The following is a 22,497-nucleotide window of genomic DNA, read 5'->3' as shown; positions in this document are numbered from 1 at the left end:
TGGCTCTCATTTATTTTACATGCACTTTTGTTATAAACACTACCTATAACAATATATTGTACTCAAATTTAATTCTTTTCAGTAAATATAAGACAATAAAAATTATTTAATTTTGCCTACATATCTGTCATATCTGATGTTTTTCCCTCAAATTTCCTTCTAGTGCTATCTGCTCTAATTTTTGAAAGATATTTTGCTGATCAGGAGATTTTGGTTTTTGTTTTTCTTTCACCAGTCTAGAGATACTCTGCTATGTCTTCTGTTCTTCCTTGTTCTTGATGAGATGTTAATTTTCTGGCTGTTTTTACGACTGTTGCTTTATCTTTGGTTTTCAGGAGTTGACTATAATTTAACTGAGTGTAATACATATATACATATATATATGTGTGTGTGTGTGTGTATACACCTACACACACACACACACACACACGGGGTGCATCTTTAGGGAGGTTCTTTGAAATAATTGACCCAGTAATTCATATGTTTCTCCAAAATTACCATATTATACTTTTTATGCTTTAAGTGTACTCGCCCCATAGGTAGAGGGTAAATTCATTCATACAAATACTGCGAAAAGAAATATCTAAGAAGTACATGCTAATATTTTAGCACTTGTTTTGGTGACTGGATGGTCAAAAATTATTTATTGAACATTTTGTGCACTCCTGGGATGTCAAACCTAAATTAACCAGTCTGATATTTGTGGCTTTGTTAAAGACTTTACTTGGCTCTTATTTCTTACTGCCTTCCTCTGACATCATCTAATCTCAGTAACACAGAATTGCTTTGGCAAAGAGGTTAAGGGCAGGTACCCTGCAGCCAAACTGCCTGGATTTAAGCTATGGAACCCTGGGCAAAACATATTACTCCCTATGCACCAGTGTCCTTTTCCATGAAATGGGATACTTTGACAGCAACTCATAGGATTCCTTGAAAATTACACTGATTAGGATTTATAAAGCACCGAGAACACTGGCACACAGTAGGGACTGGGTAGATGCTTTGTTAAAAAGAAACAACAAAATGAATATCTCTGTCATATCCCTGGAGTCTGTTTGCTAGGTCTCCACGCTTGCTTGCTCTGCTTTAAGCTGCACCCACCTCTACAACCCCCACAAAGCCCTCCTCTTTCTCCATTTATATTCAGGCACTCATTGCTGGATGCCTTTCACTCTCATTCTTTTACAAAGGTGTTTCCTTGAAATCAGGCCTAAGGAATGCTCTCTGCTTGCATTTTGGCCAACCATAAAGTTTGTTGTTTGTTCCTGGTAACATTTAACCATGTAACTAATTAACTCCTAATATTGTTTTAATCTGCCTCTTCCTTTCATCTCTGATACTCCCTGTCTTGCGTTTTATGCTCTACTAATAACCAAATTGCTTTTTGTTTCCCCTGTACAATGTGCTGTCTCCCCAATCCACCTTTTGTTGATGTTTCCCTGAACCTTCAAAACAGAGTTTAGGAATCTCCTTCCATTCTCAGATTAAACTAACTGTTCTTCTTGCCCTCATTTCTGTTTACATAATATATTGTGACCTCTTCCACTGTGATATTTTTCACTTTTTGTAGACAGAGATTATTATCTTCCACTTTTGGACTTCTAGTGTGCAGTAAAATACCTTTCCCACAGTAGATACCCAAGACATATGTCTTAAAATTAATTGATATTCTTCACCTTAGTTGTAAATTGCTTAAGGTCCAAGGCTATGATATGTATTGTATGTATTATATTGGTATTCAATAAGTATGGTGTGAATTCAGTGCTTCAATATGTTATGAAATTACATATTTTACATTTTCCCCACATATCAATCAAAATGAAATTCTAGAGGCATAATTTCACCACAGAAAGATAATGAGATAATAAGTCCTAAAGGTAGGGCTAGAGAAGAAATGAGCTCTTTTCCCTTTCAGACACCATATTCTGACACTGAAATGACTCTTGGCAACAGATATTTATTTCTTAGCTGTAATAGTCAGCTTTGGATGAGAGTGGAATGCTGATTTTACATCTCAAAAGAAAGATATTTGGTAAAATGTGGCTCGTTTATTTGAATGTTTTAACTAAGAACATTTAATTTTTCTTTTTGTTTATGTGCTTATGTATACCTTAAAAGCTGAGGCAGGAATCAGAAAAATTGAAATCAACCAAGCATTTCTTTCATTATGTTATATGGCCAGAGGTGTTGTGTCCCTATATGTAGTTTCTTGAATTCCCGAAAGTTTGAAATAATGTCCGACATAGAGTTACAAGTTCTGTGTGTGTGTGTGTGTGTGTGTGTGTGTTTGTGTATGTATGTGTGTGGCTGAAGATCAAACACAGGAGCTTGTACATGCTAGGTGGGTGCTCTACCACTGAGCTATACCCTAGCTCTTGTGTTGCAAATTCTTGATGGTGAAAGTATTAGAACATATAAATGCTTTTATAACTAGTGACAGTCACAAATTTGGGCAAGAAATTGTTATACTTTTAAATCACCTTAAAATAATATCAGGCAAAAAAGAGAAGAAAGTAAGCTATGCTAGTCAATTGTTTATTATGTGAAAGGCACACATAATTCTCAGAGTGATCTTCCATTTTCACATCCTAGATGATACTAAGCAAGCAATAAGCCAACCAACTCACTGACCATGTACATCAAAACTCAAATTGTGCTCTTCAGGGAAGGTAATTCTGTATTCTCAGTTCAATGCAGAAATGAGGGAGTTTTAAAGGTTCACTCTTTGAAATATTTAATTACACAATTTATAACGCAAAATTATTTTAAATGCAAATTTGTACCTATTCTGTCATTTCATATGCTCATCCTCTATTTTATTTTTTATCCTTTGCAGACAGCACTACTGTATCTTTAACTTGTTTCGGTATTGCCTTGCTTCTCCCACTGGGATTAAGTTCCATAAGGATAAGAACTTTTGTCTGTTTTATTTATTACTGTACCCCCAGTACCCAGAACAGTGACTGGGTACATGGTAAGTTTCCAATAATTATTTGCCTAATAGGTAAATTGTAAAACAAAATAAAATGTATCAATACATGAACGAACATGAATGAAATTCCTTTCTCACCAACCTTTTGAGCCACACAGACCACAAATCCTACTCCCTTTGTCAAAGTCAGCCACTGATATCAATGATGTACACCCTTTTAGACCTATTTCTGTGGGTTTAAACATGTATGGCTATAGAAAAAAATATGAATTCTACCAAAATATAGAATATTAAAATACCAAATACATTATACATTTAGTTTTTACAATTAAAATGATTTGCCTAGGATGTTTTTCTGTAAGTTGTCTTCCTCTTAATATTTCTTAGAAGTAATTTCTTGTCTGTACAAAGTTCCTCCCCATTCTTCAAAATTTCAGCTTAGTTTGCATATTTTAGACATATTTCTGCTTATTTATCTCTTCTTATATTGGACATTCATCTTATGCCCAATTTTTCACCACCACAAGTAATACTACTATGGAAAACCTTAGACTAGACCTTTTTATACAAAACTGGGAATATTTCTCGAGTATAAAATGTGATTATTCTATTGAAGAAGGCAAGATTTTAAATTTTGGTAATAGAACAACATAGTCCTAGACATGACAGTTTACACTCTTTTATAGACACTAATTAATATCTTAAAAATGTGTTAGCACAATGGTTGAAAATAAAGTATTTTTTTACTTACTGTTAATTATTTTTTCCTTTAGTACATCAGATATTGAGCATTTTTTTCATGTCCTTTAACAGTGTCTTCTGAAATAGGTCTGTTTTCCTTTTGGGTTGTATTCTTTCATATTGATTTGAAACTGCTTAGGTTATTTTTATATTAACTGTATTATATTATAAATACTGCAATTTTCCCTCTAGGTCCCTTAAGGGATTAAAAAAAAATTAAATTTGTTCTAATTAGTTTTACATGACAGTAGAATGGTTTTGACACACCATACATAAATGGAGTATAACTTCTCATTCTTCTGGTTGTACATGATGTAGAATCACACTGGTCATGTAGTCATATATGCACATAGGGTGATAATGTCTGCTTCATACTACTATTCTTCCTACCCCCATACCCTCTTCCCTCCCTTCACTCTTATCTGTCTAATCCAAAGAACCTCTATCCCTAGCCGCCCTCCCTCCCCAACTCCTTATTGTGAATTAGCATCTGCATATCAGAGAAAACATTTGGGCTTTGGTTTTTTGGGGTTGGCTTATTTCACTTAGCATGATATTCTCCAGTTCCATCCATTTACCTGCAAATGCCATAATTTCATTCTTCTTTAAGCCTGAGTAATACTCCATTGTGTACATATACTACATTTTCTTTATCCATTCATCTGTGAAAGGGCATTTAGGTTGGTTCCATAGTTTACTTATTGTGAATTGAGCTGCCATTAAGGTTGACATGGCTGCATCACTGTAGTATGCTGATTTGAAGTCCTTTTTTTATAAACCGAGGAGTGGGATAGCTGGGTCAAATAGTGGTTCCATTTCAAGTTTTCTGAGGAATCTCCACACTGCTTTCCAGAATGGTTATGCCAATTTGAAGTCCTACCACCAATGTAAGGTGTACCTTTTCCCCACATCCTTGCCAACATTTATTGTTGCTTGTATTCTTGATAATTGCCATTCTGACTGGAGTGAGATGAAATAGTAGTTTTGATTTGCATTTCTCTAATTGCTAGAAATGTTGAACATTTTTTTGTAAATTTGTTGATTGATTGCATTTCTTCTGTGAAGTGTTTGTTAAGTTCCTTAGTCCATTTATTGATTGGGTTATTTGATTTTGGTGTTGAGTTTTTTGAGTATTTTATGTATCCTGGAGATGAATGCTCGAATTAAGATGCAGGTGGGAAAGATTTTCTCCCATCCTGTAGGCTCTCTCTTCATGTTATTGATTGTTTCCTTTGCTGAGAAGAAGCTTTTTAGTTTGAATTCATCCCATTTATTGATTCTTGATTTTTTTTATTGAGAAGTTTTTATTTTTATGTAGTCAAATTTAACAGTACTTTCAATAAGGATTTCCTAATTCTAACTCAAAGCTACATAATACTGTTTATTTGTAAAAGATCATGGATGTGTAAATTCTTCCTCTATATCTATATAAATACACAAAGTAGATTATTATAAATATGCATAATAGATTATATAGATTATCAAGTAAGCATTATTAATATATTACATAAAATATATTAGCCCTCAGATGACAAATAAATAATCCACCCTCAAAATATACAATTTGAAATCCCACTCTTGCTATCTTCTAGATTCCAAATATTTGTGGGATTTTCTTGGATTCTCTATCCTGGTGATCAGCCTCAGGCCTGCTGCTGGTTTTGTGAATAAAGTTTTATTGGGACCCAGGACATCCATTATGTAGGATAGTCCATGGCTATTCTCCTACTACAAGGAAGAGTTCTCATTTCAGCTCAGACTTTCTGAATTGCAAAACTGTAAATATTCACTATGTGACTCTCTAAAGAAAACATTCAAGTACTTTGTTCTGAATTTTTGTCCATTCCTGAATCTATACATTGTTTAAATTTTATGGATTATTTGCTTTTGGCTATGCTTTGCTCTACAGGAGCTTAAGTCCCTAACTCCAACCCAACAACTCTTTCTTCTTAAAAACAAAGTCAGAGGTATTCTTTTGAATTTTTATCTGTGGATGCATTTACAATCCTTTCTTGGGCTTCAGTGAAAAATCTTCACTGGGTTTTGAGCATGATTGTACTTAGTATCCTCTAAATATAATCTTCTCATTTATGGAAATGATGTATATTTAATTTTAGCTAGATCTTTGCTTATGTCTTTTCAGTCGTTTTTAATAGCTCTCCCTGAAAGGACTGTACCATCTCTTTTGTTGTTCATTCTTAGGAGCTTTATATTTCAGGTTGTCATGTTAAATAACTGTCTCATTAGTTCTATTGCTTTTTTCAGTTTATTTTCCTAGATAACAAAAACACAATAGTATCAGAAAATAATGATAGTCTTGCCCTTTTCTTAAGCAGTATCTCTGTGCCTCATTTATCAAGTTATCAAGATCATTTTATGAGGTTAAGGATTATATTTTTTAAACTGTTTTGTTATTTTTATTAGAATGAATACACTGTTGCTCTTGTTAGCAATTGTTTCTCAGTATATCTTGAACAAAACATAGCCTTTCCCTTTAATCTGTCTTTATATAGTTATATATATATTTTCTACAGTTGGATCTCTTTGCGAATATATAAGTGATGTTCTTTTTTCTTCTACTTTTAAAAAATTCAAGAATATATGCTAATATTTCCCATTGTGATAGGAAATTTTTCTTGGGCTCAAACCAGATCTTACTTCATATATTCTGAAGCTATGCTGTCATGTGCATTAAGTTCATGATTGATAGATCATAACAGATTTTATCTTTTATCAATATAAATACTCAAATCTGAGCGTCTAATTATTTTTTGCCTCAAAGTTTCTCTTCTTTTAGATTAGACCTTTTTGTTTCATGCTTTTTATTAAATTTCTATTTGTCTGAGGTACATCTCTTCTAAATAACATGGCTTTTACTTTTATGACTAATCTGTAAATCTACAGCTTTCAACTGTGAAAGGAAACTATTTACAGTAATTATAATCACTAATGCATTTGCTCTTTGTATATTTCAATGCCCTTCCTTTTTCTGCCCTGCAGTTTGAATTGTTCAATTTTTATGGTACTTTTATTTCCTCTCTTGTAGTTTTGGAATGACAAATCTTATTTCCAGACCTCTAACAGACATTTTAAATTATTGCAACTGTATTTATTATTATCTACAATTTAACAGTAAGATTTAGCAATATTATTCCTCAAACATAGTATCTCTAAATGTATATATTTCAAAAGTTCAAAATACATATTTTAAAATAAGTTCTGTAGATTTTACAAAGATTCAGATTTTCTTTTATATAATATTGCTAAATGATTTGGGATTTTTGTTCTGTGTTTTTTTTCTGGCTTCCTTTCATTTCCCTTCCAGATACTGGAACTTAGGTTGGCTTTATGTATTTATTTATATGTGCATTTTGTGGTGTGTGTGTGTGTGTGTGTGTGTGCACGTGCACACATGTTAAATGAATGAAAATATCACTTCTGTGCCATTAAAATTCCCAGCAAAACAACTAGCAAATGTTTTTGTTTACTAACATGCAAAATTGCAGGCAGCTAGAGCTGGAAAGAACCTTTGAGCTTATCATATTTATCTTAATAATCAATTCATTAACTCAACAAAATTTTTGTACTCATCACATTTCCAGAAATGTAGTTGGTTCCAGGGAGACAAAGATGAACAAATAAGACATGAATATTAGTTGAGAAGGCTTACGTACTACTGGGTAGAGAGGCACGGCACACCAATATGTGTGCATAGAGGTCAAGGTGACAGCCTAGGAGAAGTACAGCCCTAAGCATGTGCCTCTGACTCAGCCTACTAGCTTCCCCTCAACCAGTGTAGTTCCTAACACACCTGGTCTGTGTTCGTCTGCCTTCTGGTTGAGCATCAATAGTGTGCATTTGGACAGCAATACTCAAAAGCAAATTTATTCTTGTTTGGCCCAAATCCATCTTTTAACCTCTTCCATTCTTTGGTCCCAATGGTTTCTAGAGCTCAATAAAGTATATACAAACCTTCACTTACAGCCCTTCAGATATTTGACTTTTCAAAGCCTTTTCCTTTTATGGTTAAGTATTCAAATTTTCTGTATTTCTCCCTCTCCTTGATCTTCTTGTAGTGCTGCTCTCTAGAGTGTCAATATGGTCCTAAAACTATGCTTTCCAAACTATATAAAATCCTGCAGACATACCCACTTTAAGAAAAAGTCCAGACAAAAAGATATTTGCTTACTGAGACTAGATCACACTAAGGCCCTATAGTTACATCACAATCTCTCATTTGAACGACTCATTGGTGCTTGGCCTTTTTTTCTAAATAAGATGCCATAAAAGCATTAAACATCACCAGTTAAACATATTGAAGATAAAACAAGGAATGATAGAAAAATTGAATAATAATCACACTAAATATGCCAAACACTGTCAGAGTGAAAAAGTCTTATATGACTGCTAGTGCTAGCCCATGCTTTTGGTTCCCAGGCGGTAATAGTTTGCTTTGGCTCATATTAAAATTGGGGTCAACTAAAATCCCTAAATCTTTTTCATAGAAAAAGCTTTGAAGTAAAATGTGCCAATTCTTTATTCCAGTTACCATTCATCTTACGGGTTTCTGGTTGATCATGTCATTTAAAAGCTTATCTGGTCCACCTGGTATTCTGCCAACTACAGATCTGTATCACTGCCTTTTAGTGGTCCTGAAAGGAATTGCTCCAAGTGTGCAAGGATGAAGAATTTTTTTTAACTGTGTAAAATTTATTTTGAATTGATTTAGCTCAATATCAGTTATACACAATTAATTTTTCAAAAGGTTCATCAAATAATTTTCTTATCCAATACTTCATGAATATCTTATGGTATCACTTGAATACAATTTCAAAATATAAAGCATCATTTATTCTCCTCTAAATTGACACTTAAAGGAATCCTGAGGCTAAATCATGAAAATGGAGAACAACAGCATTTGGTCTGTTAAGCGATGTTTAGCCATATTGAATCAACTGTATATACTGCTACCCACAAACTCACTCCACAAATATATTATATCACAGGTTTTTCTTTAAAAAAATGTGGAATATAAACCCAAACAAAGGTAGGCATGTGGTTCTATCAAATTCCTTTAGTTACCTAGCTTCTCTCCACCCTAAAAACAACTGAGGGAGAACTGAATGGGTTTCACTCATGGAGTAAGGCCCTGAAAGAGCTTAGTAACTTCTAGAAAGGAGCACTTGTCCACAAGCAGGGCAAGTTAGCAGATGGAAATACACTTGTAATATAATGATGTGTACAATGTGCAGCAGCTGGTCCAAGAAGACAGAAGTTGATTCATGTGGCAATGGCAGGTGGGGGAAGGACTCAGGGAAGACTTTGTAGACCAGGTGACTGAATTAAGAGAGGTGTTCCTTAACAAATAAGACAAAGAAGAGTACTACGGAAAGAAGAGCTTGCTCATAGGAGAGAAAGAAAGGCTTATACAGCAAGTGTCATGATGAGTGAGAAGTTTGGAGTGGCAGAAAGAGACTGAAGGACTTAATGTGGAGGGAGATTGGGGCTGGGAAGGCTAGCAGCAGCTGGGGCGCCTAGGTCAGTGTGCACCACGCTGAAATGTTTTAGACTCCATCCTCACTCCCACCCAGAGGATTGCACATCTCTGCACAGTCTTGTAGCATGATTCTGAGATTTGCTTTTTACATTTTTATTAAAGACTAAATTAAAGGTATTTTTTTGCAGATAAGAAGACACTAACTTCTTGCTCCTCGAGTTTCCTAAACAAAATCCAAGCTGGCTGCTGTGTCTTTAGATGCCAGGTAGATGTTCCCACCTAGCCTAGCCTGTCCCTTCATTTCCATTGTATGTAATAGCCATAAAAATAAGCAATTTAAAACCAAATTGGGTAAAGAATATGTTGGTGAATTTCTGATGAAAATTAGAATAAATATTGTTGAAGGTTATGGATTAAAAACTCACAGATATTCCAATGTTATTTTCAGTATTTAAAAAAATACATCATAATTCACAGTGAGAATTGATTATTTGTAAGATTTTTAAGAGCATTTATATTTGGGCAGAAGTATGGAACTTTTTCTTAGACTAATCAGAATGTGCAGATAACCTGTGAATATTTAAAAGGAAATCACAGGCCATAGCCACCACATAATTATTAATGCATTATATGTTAACAGACAATTTAAGGAAAACAAAATGCTCCTGACTTCTAAACTAATGAAATTGTAGTTTATACTCAAGTTTGTAAATAAATTTTTGTTAACCTACATGTGTTAATCACTCCCTTTTAAAAGCTTTCTTTTAATTTTCTATTTTTAAAACTTTTTGTTATAATCCATCATCAATGGAACCCATATATATACAGCACACATGCACACATGTGCCATCATCAGTAGAAAATAGACATCAGTGAAAATGAAATTTGAAATAGCTTAGTAGCTTCAGAAATGTTTTGCAAAGCACTTTTCCTTATTTGTAGTAAAAGCACCATAACGTGCATGTGAAATGAAAATGTTAAAAAAAAAAAAAGATTTGGTTTAGAGTTTGGCATTCATTGCTTATATTGTAAGTTATCGAAAATGGTTTTTAAAAACATTCATTTGAAATATTTTAAGAAATATTGCAGTAATAGTCATCACAGGGATTTCTAAAATATTTCCGTCTTAAAGGCAGTTGATTCACTAAATATTTTTACAGAAACAAAGATGGCAAAATGTCACATGCTTGTAGAACCACAGTTACATGCTAGTCCCAAATGGCTTATTTTTCAAACAGAGTCATCTCCAAATCTGCATGGGAGGACAAGCCTCTTGCAAAGCAAAAAAGGAAAGACAATAGTTAAACAGAATAAATATAAGAGGGTTTTCACTGAAGCAGATTTCGCACAACAGTGTCGCAAAGTAACTGTTGTCAACATCTTTTAAACAGCCGAAATGGCATCTGCAAAGCCTGAAGATTTGAAAGGAAAAAAAAAATACACTTATGCCAAATGTATGTATAAAAATCTGTTCTGAGGTTTGTGAGAAATAAGTCAAATCTCCCTTTTCCCCCAAAGTATGCATGGTGTATGTACTAAGTTACTGAATTCATCCTTCATGCAATCCCAGTTTATTAAAGAGGTTAAAAATTTATAAAACTCTGATGGGATATGGTTTTAATGCTTCATCACACTACCCATCATTTGCTTTTCAATCTAGATCAGAATGATCTTTCCTACTTCCCTGCAATCACCTACCTGCACAGCTAATATTTTCTGAATACCCTCCTGAGATTCTGCCTGGAACTTGTCCAGCTGTATCTGGCTGAAGAGGACCACCAGTTTGAAGTACTCCTGCCACTGTTTGTGGAGCTTTCTCTGCAGCTGACAGAGCTAAAGGCAAGAGGGAGGGGAAAAAACACAAGTCAGAGGAGGAGAGGAAATTAATGGCAGTGTTCAAGAAGAATGATGGAGGGAAATATAGAAAGCAGTCAATGGCCCATTCTGCTCTGTACGGACCTGACAGGAATTTCACACTCCCTTGATTTTTCAGCCCACTCATGTGCATTCATCAGAAACCAGTCACATCTGGCCGCCAGGATGGGGGGTTAATTTTCTCTAAATGCCTCAGCAGTTTTGTTCTAGCTGAGGCAAACTCTGTGACTGCAAAGCTGATGAGTAAAATATTTCTACTTCACCCAGTTTAACTCAAAACCGATAGCCTCGGGACATATTGAACCTTTCTTTAAAAAATAATCTTTTGAAGCTTTTTTGAATGGCACATCAGGTCAGGCCAAAGTTTAAAAATGTAACTTGAAGACTTTGATGGACATTGTGGTTTCTTTCTTTCTTTTTTTTTCCCCCCCCTCATAAAGCTTACCATTGCCTGGCAATGTGTGCTTCAGAGCATGACAAAACTAAAGAGAATTAACTTAGCCATCAACTGCGGAGGGAGAACAATAACAGGAAAGAAATTTCCAGCTAGAACTCCTTATTACTCTACCTCCCTCTGCCCATGTGACATGGAAACATGTCACTGCATTGGAATACAGTGGGCGCAATGTTTAGCAATGGAATGTTTCATACTGGATCTCTATAGTGAAAGAAAGAGTTCCCCCGTGCAGTGTGCTCGCTCTCTCTCTCTCTCTCTCTCTCTCTCTCTCTCTCTCTCTCTGTCTCAGAAATTCAATGTAAAAACCAAAAACAGTGGAAGTGTAACCAAAGCAATGCACTTTTTGCTCTTTAACAGCTAGCTTAGCAATACCATACAGAATTACTACAATAAGGTTATTTTCAATGGAATAAACTTAAATTAACTATAAAAACAATTTTTTAAAACTTCTACCATTTAAATTTAATATATTCTGTTACTGAAAACTGTTGTTTTTTTTTTTTTTTTGGTAATGTGGATAATTGCTTGGCATATTTTTCAGAATGTAAAAATTAAGAAAATTCACCAAACACTTGATATCCAACAAGGTTCACAGAAATCTTTTGATATTTGACTAAAAACATGTTAAGAATATGCTAACTATGTTATGTTCTGGGTTGTGATCTGGGTTATGTGTGTGGGATTCTTTGTAAAACTTCAACAGTCAATGTATGGATTTGAGAAATCTTCTGTACCTATATTTCAATAAAACAGCTCATTTAAATATAATTATTTTAAACACTTGGCACTGCATGTGAATTGTTTATCATCATTATCCTCAAGTATTCATTATTATAACCAAACATGTGTTAGGATGTGGGTATGAGATGTCCCCCAAAACGTTCAGGCAGGGCTGCAGGAATGTTCAGAGGTGAAATGAGTAGATTATGAGAGCTCTAACCTCAATAGTGATTAATAATTGGATGGATTACCAGCTTGTAACCGTGAACAAGTGGCGTGTGTCTGGAGGAAGTAGGTCACAGGGAGTCATGCTCTGGGGAATTGTTTTTGTCCCTGACTTTCCACTTTCTCTCCTCTTTTTTGGCTGCCATGAGCTGAGCAGCTTTCTTCCACCACATCCTTCCACCATGATGTTCTGCTTCCTCTCAGGCCCAGAGTAAAGGATTCCACCGACTTCAGACTGAACCTCTGATACTATGAGCCCCAGAGAAACTTTTTCTCCTTTAAATTGTTCTTGTCAGGGATTTTGGTCATGGTGATGAAAAGCTGACTGACACATATATATTTATGTTCAGGTCATAGAAAGATGAAGCCTCTATTTGGTTAATTGGTTTAATTTAGGACCAAAAATACCCATGAAAAACATAGGTCTTTCAACTTACTAAATGTTGAACTACATTATCTAGAATAAGCTTATGGGTGTTTTTTTAAGATAATTTAGGCTATTAAAGATTATTGCATTACTTTCAAAGAGAAATCCTGGCAAGCTTTTTATTTTTACTTTTTCTCTGTAATATAAGCCAAATTGGACAGTATGTTGTATCCTGATATACTCATTATGACATTTGAAAAATTTAACTCATTAGAAATGTTCACAAATACATGAGATCATATTAAAACTTCACTTAATGTAACAGAGGCAGAGGGTATAGGAGTTACAAAATAACACGTAGGAATAGAGTGGTGGTCCTCTATTACCTGAAGCATGCTTCAGTGATTAAATAATATTAATTAAATTTGTCTTAATAATAAGGTGCATTACAGACCTCTATTTAAATTATAAATTACTTTAGTCTTAAACTGTGGGAATGGGTAAAGAAGCTGCCATCAAGGGGTAACTAAATAACAACAGAAGAAAAGCAATCATGATAGACATTCTTGAGAATAATTTCATACACATGTTGAAAAAAACTTTGCGACTCTATACTTTATCTCATATTAAAATATGACCAGAAAGCTTGAAGATTTTGTTCTTTAAAAGTGCTAGGTTGAGGATAGGGTAGAGAAAAGTTTATTTGGTAATAAACTAAAATTATCAGGAAATTATCGTTGCTTGTCAAGTATCTGATACATGAAAATTATACCTAGAAACATATTTTAAAATATATTGCTATTTAGTTCTTTATATACTGACATGGAAGGTCATGGTCTAAGTTAAACATTCTGAATCAAGTGGATATGTATATATGCTACTTTATTTTTTAAAAATATTTTTTAGTCGTAGATGGACACAATACCTTTATTTTGTTTATTTATTTTTATGTAGTGCTGAGGATCTAAAACTCAGTGCCTCACACGGGTTAGGCAAGTGCTCTACCACTGAGCCACAATCCTAGCCCCATATGTGACTTTCTTAACATGGACAAAAAATCCTCCAACCTTTTCAATTCTACTCAATGTGATTCATTTACATAGCACAGTTCATAGGTTGATTGTATTCACTGTGAACTTGTTGAATTTACTGACATAGATTCTTTTTAAAAAAATAAAAATAAAAACAAACCCAGTTTGCAGTGGAGAAATCTGTATTTTTAAGAGTTTAACCACCTTTAGTTTATATTCTTCTAACTTAAAGTTCAAATTCTTAATTATGATATCACACACATCAATCTGAGTTTACAATGGCTTTCCTTTGTCTCCCTCTGATTTTTAGCAGTCACCTCTAGATTAATAGTAGTCATAAAGACATTCAGAAGCAAAAGGCCTGTAGATCCTGGGCCACAGAGCATCCTTAAAAACAGATTTTAATGCAAAATGAATGCCTGTCTACCCCTGTCAGATATCAGCAAGAAATATATGACAAAACTTTATCCACATACATTATGCTTGGAGATTATTGTGACAGAATGCTCAAGACAAAAGTAAGTAGGGACCCACTCTGTTCAAAAATTGGATAATAGACTAGCAAGACAATAAAAGTTCATAGGTTTCAGCCAGAAATAATAGATTTCAAGAGAGTGACTGTAGGATGAACTCTTTTAACCTCACTGAGTGGAATCGGATATCTCATAAAATAGTTCCTCACAGCAAAATACTACTTTATTTTATTTTATTTTTTTGGAGTGCTCGTTTTAGTTCAAGGCTGTGATTACTTAGGCCTAGCTTAGCTTTCAATAGACTCACTTCCCTATCACAGGACTCTAGGATACGTGGAATTACTCTTTGAATGTAGATCAGTCTATCATGAGAAAATAAAAAATTAATATGATAGTAGCCACGCATACAATAAAAGTCATCTAATAGGCATATTTTAGAGGAATTCCTTAAAATGCAGGAAATTTTTACAAGTGGGAGCTCTTTAACCTGTGTAAACAAAGAAAGCTGAATGGTTATGTTTTCCACATCCCCAACTTAAATGATGAACAGCATCTTTATGTCCTAAGTCTATGTTCAGTAGCCTGCATTCTAGCTTAGGGGAACCACCAAGACCTTAAATTTATCCATCTGTGAGTATTAATGAAAGTCATGTAAGTAGAGAATTTCTTTGAGGACCAAATGAAAAAGAAAAAAGGTCAATAAAAAACAGAGTTTTGGGGAAAGAAATCTACAACTAATAACCTTGAAAAGGAAGAACCAAGAAAGGGAAGAATTGAAGGCCTTCTTTAAGACAACAACCAGTGCCTAGTAAGTCACACACACACACACACACACACACACGCACACATCAGAGACAATAGATAATAAAAACCAATAAACAGTGTAAAATACTGAAGATGATGGACAGGATGCAAGATCTAATAGTTGGCTATGACAACAACTATTTTAGACAAGTGGTTATGGTTAAAGCCCAAATGTCACATATCTGCAGACAGTGATCACTAGATAAATATTTCTTAAAACTTACTAAACAGATAAAAACAAATGCCAAATGTTTTCTCTGATATAAGGAGGCTGACTCATAGTGGGGTAAAGAGGGCGAGCATGGGAGGAACAGACGAACTCTAAATAGGGTAGAGGGGTGTGAGGGAAAGGGAGGGGGCAGGGAATTAGCAAGAATGGTGGAATGTTATGGACATCATTATCCAAAGTTACATGTATGAAGACACAAATTGATGTCAACATACTTTATAAACAACCAGAGATATGAAAAATTGTGCTGTATATGTGTAACAAGAATTATAATGCATTCCGCTGTCATTTATTTTTTTAAATCAATAAAAATAAATAAATATACATATTACCCATGGAGTGGGGGGGGGACTTACTAAACAGATAGAACAGACCAGGTTTAACGTGGTAAATAGCATGAATCAAAAATTTCCACCAAATATTTTATTACAGATAGTTAAAAAATATTCTTACACAGGGAAAATAAAGTGAGGATATTAGGAATAAATATTGCTCTTAAATATTTTATTACAGATGTTGGCCAAAGAAATAAGAAAATATAATAAAAATGTATAGGTATAAGAGTTAGGATGAATGTGCTTATGGACAATTCAAGAGGATCTATAAATTAACAATTGTAGGTAATGAGAGTGTAGAAATTTTTCTGCACATAAGATCAGTATTAAAACACACACACACACACACACACACACACACACACCATTTTGAGACGGAGGTATAGCTCAGTAGTACATGCATGAGGCCCTGGGTTCAATTCCTAATACTGCAATAAAAAAATTGTAAAAAACCCAACACTTTTAGAAGTCAGCATAACAAATTTTGAATTGTTACAGGAAAAATTCCATTCATAACCAAAAAATAAAATGTAAGGTAGCAAAAAAAAAAAGTAAAGTAAGGTAGCTAGGTTTAAATTATTTAAAAATGTGCAGGGCTTTGCACAGAGTTATGAATATATTTTGAAATGTATAAAATAAGGAATGAAAAAATGTAGGTATAATGCTTTTATGTGTGAGAAAAGAGTATCATGGACATGTGACTTTGTACACAGTTGTCTACAGTCTCATCACGTTTCATGGAAGTTGATCTAAAATTCATAGAGAAGAACAAAGGACTGTGGATAGCTAAGACTATTGTGAAATAGGAGAACAAGCTCTAAGAATTTGCTATGTAATATATAAAACATCTTGAAGCTGTAGGAACTAAGAGTAATATCAGCATTGAAATGCATAAACAGAGCATTTGAACATAAAAGACAGCTGAGTAACAGATGCATGTACATAAAATATAGATATTTGATATATGACAGAGATAGCATCACAAATCAGTGTAGAAAGGATGGTGTAATTATCTCTATGCAAAATAAAATAAAGTGAGATCCTTAGCTCATAATATATACCAACATAAAAGTGGGATGGATTAAAATAAAGAAAGTTCATCTTTTAAAATTTGGTAGAAAATATAAGAAAGTAATTTTATGATCTTGAGGAAGGGAAGAATTTTTAAATAAAATATTAAATTCTAATGGAACTAAGTTAATCTTATCAAAAACTTAACAACAGTTAAATTAGAACACAGAAACAAACCAGAGATTTAGAAAAAAATACTACCAATGAAGGGCTGGCAAGAATTTCTTTAACATATAAAGAGCCCTTACAAATCAATAGGAAAAATGCAATCAACACACCAGAAAAATGGTCAAATTATGCAAACAGGCAATTCACAGAAAAAGAACCATTTTTTAAAATATTTGAAAACATGTTAACTCTAATAGAAGAGTACAAATATATATACCTCATAATTATCAGATTGGCTAATATTTTTTAAAAGTCTGTCCACCAGAAATATTAGTAAAGATATAGAAGAATATTAAACTCATATAATGTTCAAAATTGCATACAGTGTGACACAGACTTTTGAGTGCAATTTGCCATTTATATTGAAAATGTGCTGTCCCTTTGATCCAGCAACTATATAGCTGGGTCTACACACCTTGGATCAGCAGTTGTCTCAGTATGGTTCCCAAACCATCAGGTTCAGTACCACTTCAGAACTTGTCAGAGATAGTGTCATTCATATCTACCAAACCAGAAACTCTGGGGCCCAGCAATGAATTTTAACAAAATCTGTAGTAGATTCTAATATGTGCTGAAGTCTGAGAAAGACTACTTTAGAAAACCTTTCCACTATGTTCTAAAGGAAACATATAAAACAATGTTAATTTACAGCAGCCCTTACAATAGTGAAAATTTACAATCAATCTCATGATTTACAAACGATCTTGTCTCTGGAGTCATGAAAAACTACATTGTAGTATATTTATACCCCAAACCCTGGCATTTAAAATGATACACTAAAATTGCAAGTATTACATATAGTATTACATCTATAGAAATAAAAAACTGAAAAAAATACTTTATATTTTAACTTGATGACTACATAAAATTGTATTAAAATGAAAATGGAATGAGAAACACTTATGGAAGATGAGTGGTTAACTTGTTGGAAAAAAGAACGGAAATATTTGGAAGCATCTGAGAGAGGGTGTTCAGTGCATCTAAACATGTTTAAATATACAGAGCAAATGTCCAGATTCACCAAAATTATGAAAGTACAGGAAATTTATCATACACATATATACTTATAATTCATACATACTCTAGCCTACTGCACATTTAGTGTTTTTATTAAAACATGAGAAACCTAAATCAAGCTGGCCTCTGCAAAAAGACACCCACAACATTTTGTGGCTTGAGGTTATTTTCTTTTAGAGAATTTATTGTAATCTAGTTTTTAAGAGTGTTCCATTACACTTGACCATCTGCTAACATATAAACACAGGCTTCTTTGTACAAGATGTTTGTTATGTATGCACTAAATGTGATTTTTACCTACAATAAATGTTCAAAATGTTAACTAAGTTTACAATAAGGAAAGAATTACTATTACTAGATGCTTAATAAATTGTCTGATATTTTTGGTATATCTATCTACCCCTCCATATATACACACACAATTAATACAGTTACTGGGTAGTACTTTCATAATTACTTCATACAGAATTAAAGATTAACATACATAAAATGTTTTCATGGGAATCTGAATTTCATAGTTTCAAAAGGCAACCACAGAGCTCTATGAAGAATATATTAATCTAAATAACAAAATTTTAAGCTTATACATACATTGTATGTATGCTATTGTGTTGAAATAATAATAGACTAGCATGTTTTTTCTTTTAAAATTTCTTAAATTGTCTCTGTGCATTACAGAACATAAATATCATTGGAAACATACTTTAGATAAAATTAAATCATTTTTAGAGACATATGGTGCCAAAAATTAACTCCCCAAAGCACATAATTTAACTGGCTCTTGCAATTTAAGAACCCTGGAAAAACAGAAAGGGAACATTTCAAGGAAATGAGAAGTGTCCTTATAATGAATTTCTGCTTATAAGAATCAGACATAACAACAGTCTTTTTAATTAAAATACAAATACCATATGTATAGTTATCTGAAAATGAACTATAAATTGTTTTTGTGGAAAACAAAGACCAGTCAATACTGAAAACACAGAAGTCCCTTAGAATACGAAGTTCATAGTAACCAGCAGAGAAGATAGTTCACGATCAGCACTCAAAGGTATTTGCCAATGAAAAATGATTTGCCCACCACAGGACTGATGACAATATATAATTGTTCAAGATTTGACTATCTAGGATAGGTTTTCAATAATACCACATTTATAGTTTTTTTAATGAAAAAAATATTTAATTAAATAAAAGTGGATGGTGGTTGAAAAGAACACAATTTTTTTTTTGCATATAACATGAAAAATCCATTAGCCACAAAATTGAAATAGGAAATCAACAGAATTACCATAATAAATAAACTTTATTAATATAAGATGTTGGACAAATACAAGAGGTGCAGAATAATTCCAAATTCCAAAATTACTTCCTAGGATGAATTATGAGAGCATATAGGATTTTTAGGGCAATATAAATATCTGTATGAATACACAGTAATGGCTACATGTCATTATACATTTGTCCAAGCCCATAGAATATACAAGAGTGAACCCTATAGTAAACCATGGACTTTGAGTGAGTGCGATGTGTCAACGTAGGTTTGTTAATTTTAACAAATGTACTACTTTGGTGTGGGAGGCTAATAATGTGAGAGGCTGTGCATATGTGTATACGGTTGAGGGTGGACACAAAGGGTACATTGGAAATTTCTGAACATTCCTCTCAATTTGTCTGTGACCCTAAAATCTGAACCCCCAAATTAAAATCTACGAAACCAAAATTACCTCTTGGTGTAGTAGCATCAGAATAGGAGTGGGTCTGTGTGGTCTGTGACAATGACTATTTTTAGTGGTCACGGGATTTTTGAAAGATGCATATATATGCATGGATTAACACATCACGGGTAACTGAAAATATGAAAGTTCATCAGATATGCCTGTTAGGGAGCTTGGGAGCTTTGTAGGTGAGAAACCTGCAGCCTAAGAGTTGAAATATTATAAAGAGTATTTACTTTGGGAGAAAATTAAAACTTTAATGCAGTCTATTTGTACTGTCTATCTATAAACACTGTCAAGCAAACAGTCCTATTGTAGATTTGGATCTAAGAATTACACATATTTGACAAAGGAAAAGAAAACATGCTATTTCCTGCAGTTTTACATTTGTGTTTAGGTAATCCAATTAAATCACATTTAAAGCTTTGACAAAATATGACAAAGATCATTTTGAAAAAAAAAACCCAGTATTTTCCTCTAGGAATAAATTTTAGCTAGAAGACAGATAGATAATATATATATATATATATATATATATATATATATATATATATATATATATATATATATTCATTCATTTGCACTATAACATTAAAGTAATTGTTACAATTCCAACCCGCTTGTTATAAGGTTTCACATACTGAGAGCATACTGCCTTTCTCAATCCCTGACAGATAAATAAACCTGATAAGCAAAGATATGTGAATGCAATTTTAATTCACCAGAGTGATGTGAAGCACACTAGGCAAACAGCTAAGCCTTATCAGTTCTGGTTTTTGTAATAACCCAAACAATGGCAATTACAAACTATTCCACAGATTTTTGGCAAGGGGGCAATGACAGATATACCAAATTCAGTTAATACTCATCTTTTTATAGGACTCAGTTACCAAGCTACATATATACAATATAAAAATCTCAAAAGTAATGAGGTATTTCTTTATTATCAATTTTCTTTCACAGACTGGTGCTAAAAGATTACGTAGCTCGTTTCTGGAAAGGTCCTTTGTCAAATGTGGAGGTATACTTATAAGTGAAAACAAAACTCACATGCATTCCCAAATCTGGAATGGGTCTCTAAGGAAACTAATAAAAAGCTACTCTATTATTTAAACTATGTCAAGTATAATATATTTCAAAATTCTCTATTTGAACCTCTGATGACATGACAGAAAGAAAACTGATTCATAAGAGATGCTGCTAAGTTTTGTACTGAAAAGCTTATGATCAGGTCTATCCCTTTATGTGAACACACAAGTGATTTTATTTTGCATACTTTATAACTATAATGCATACTATGGCATTAACATATGACTAATCTAATGTTGCTACATGTTTAATAGTAATAATAAGCTGCAAAACTCACAGCCTTCTAGGTTTCATAGCTATTTAGTTCTGGAATGAAATTACTACATCCCAATAGATGTTTGAGCAAAAAAAGGTGAAGACAATTATTTAGATATTTTACTTATATTACTAAATTTCACACTCAAAATCCCAAGAACATTATAAAAGTTATCCTCACAATAAAAACCTAACATTGCTCAAATGAATAATTGTTCAAAAAACAGTTGAAAGTGGGCTTACAAAGAGAATAAAATACGGAAGTTTATACTGATACTATATTTTAGAGGTAAACATATTTTTAAGGTATCCATTTACTTGTCTGCTTATCAATCATTTGCCCGAAAGTAATTAAATCTCTTGATTTTAAACATGGCCAAATAAGTTCTCTTTTGCTATTCATTTCTGTGTTGTGGGGGAATAATTATTTTTCATGATTTATCGACAGTAAGTCTTTATAGTCTTCCGAGATCCACTTGTGTCAGTGCAAATAAATTAAGGGATACTTTAATAATCACATTTACCTAAAATTAATTTACAATAAAAATATTAAATCAAAAATAATTATAGTGCTTGCTAGCTTATTTTGAATTTGTAAGAAGTAGCATATATTTCTACTTTAAGAATATCAAATTTCATTAAAAATAACCCCAGAAAATTTAAAATTTTCTAGATATAGGTAAACAAAAATGCTTCTGAGATTATTTGTTTTAAACTACTTCTGAAATTTCAGCTGTAGGAGAGAAGAAAATCCGAGACACAATTAAACAATGTGGAAGAATAGGGGCTCAGAAAGGAACTAGATTATCGTTATAAGAAATGAGGCATCAGAAAAGCCTGAACTGCATCTAGAATGCAAAGCCTTTCTTTTTCTGGCCTTAACTTTTTATTGCTGACCTAGAATTGGTCTAGGGCTAGAAGGAATGCAAGAAGTCATTATGCAGAATAGTGCAAATGGAATGGTTGCTAAAAATTTATCAACCCATTTGTTGGCTTGAACCAGAGTAAAAGAATTGAATCCAGGATACATACAGCAAATATAGTCAAAAATATTAATAATAAGTTAATGTCTTATGTATTGATCATGAATGCCACCTGTTCCAGTCAGCTTTTTTGCTGCTGGGACCAAAAGACCTGACAAGAACAACATAGAAGAGGAGTTTACTTGGGGCTCATGGTTTTAGAGGTCTCAGTTCACAGATGGCCAACTCCATTGTCCTGGTCTCAAGTTGAGGCAGAACATAAAGATAGAAGGGTTTGGCAGAAGAACATGCTCAGGACATGACAACAAGGAAGCAGAGAGATCTACTCAGGGGCAAAATATAAACCCCAAAGGCATGCCTCCAGTGACCCACTTCTTCCAACCACACTTCCTTGCCTACATTTATCGCCCACTTAACCCATGGTCATTGGATTAATCCACTGAGTAGGTAAAGGCTTTCACAACCTAATCATTTTCACCTCTGGAAATTCTTGCAATTGTCTAACATATGAGC

General features: G+C 33.4%; 1 protein-coding gene across 1 annotated transcript in view; it reads right to left on the bottom strand.

The window, feature by feature from the left end:
- Ccdc178 (coiled-coil domain containing 178) overlaps positions 1 to 22,497 on the bottom strand; it is a 366,395-nt gene that overhangs the window by 25,619 nt on the left and 318,279 nt on the right. Inside the window, exons 18-19 of the mRNA XM_027935639.2 lie at positions 19,784 to 19,861; positions 10,869 to 11,003 (exon numbers count right to left, since the gene is read on the bottom strand). Coding sequence (XP_027791440.2) covers positions 10,869 to 11,003; positions 19,784 to 19,861 — 213 coding nt within the window. The remainder of the gene's footprint in view (positions 1 to 10,868; positions 11,004 to 19,783; positions 19,862 to 22,497) is intronic.

The sequence above is a fragment of the Marmota flaviventris genome, chromosome 16, assembly GCF_047511675.1.
Source record: "Marmota flaviventris isolate mMarFla1 chromosome 16, mMarFla1.hap1, whole genome shotgun sequence".
Classification (NCBI taxonomy): Eukaryota; Metazoa; Chordata; class Mammalia; order Rodentia; family Sciuridae; genus Marmota; species Marmota flaviventris.
This window is presented reverse-complemented; position numbering and strand designations above follow the sequence as displayed.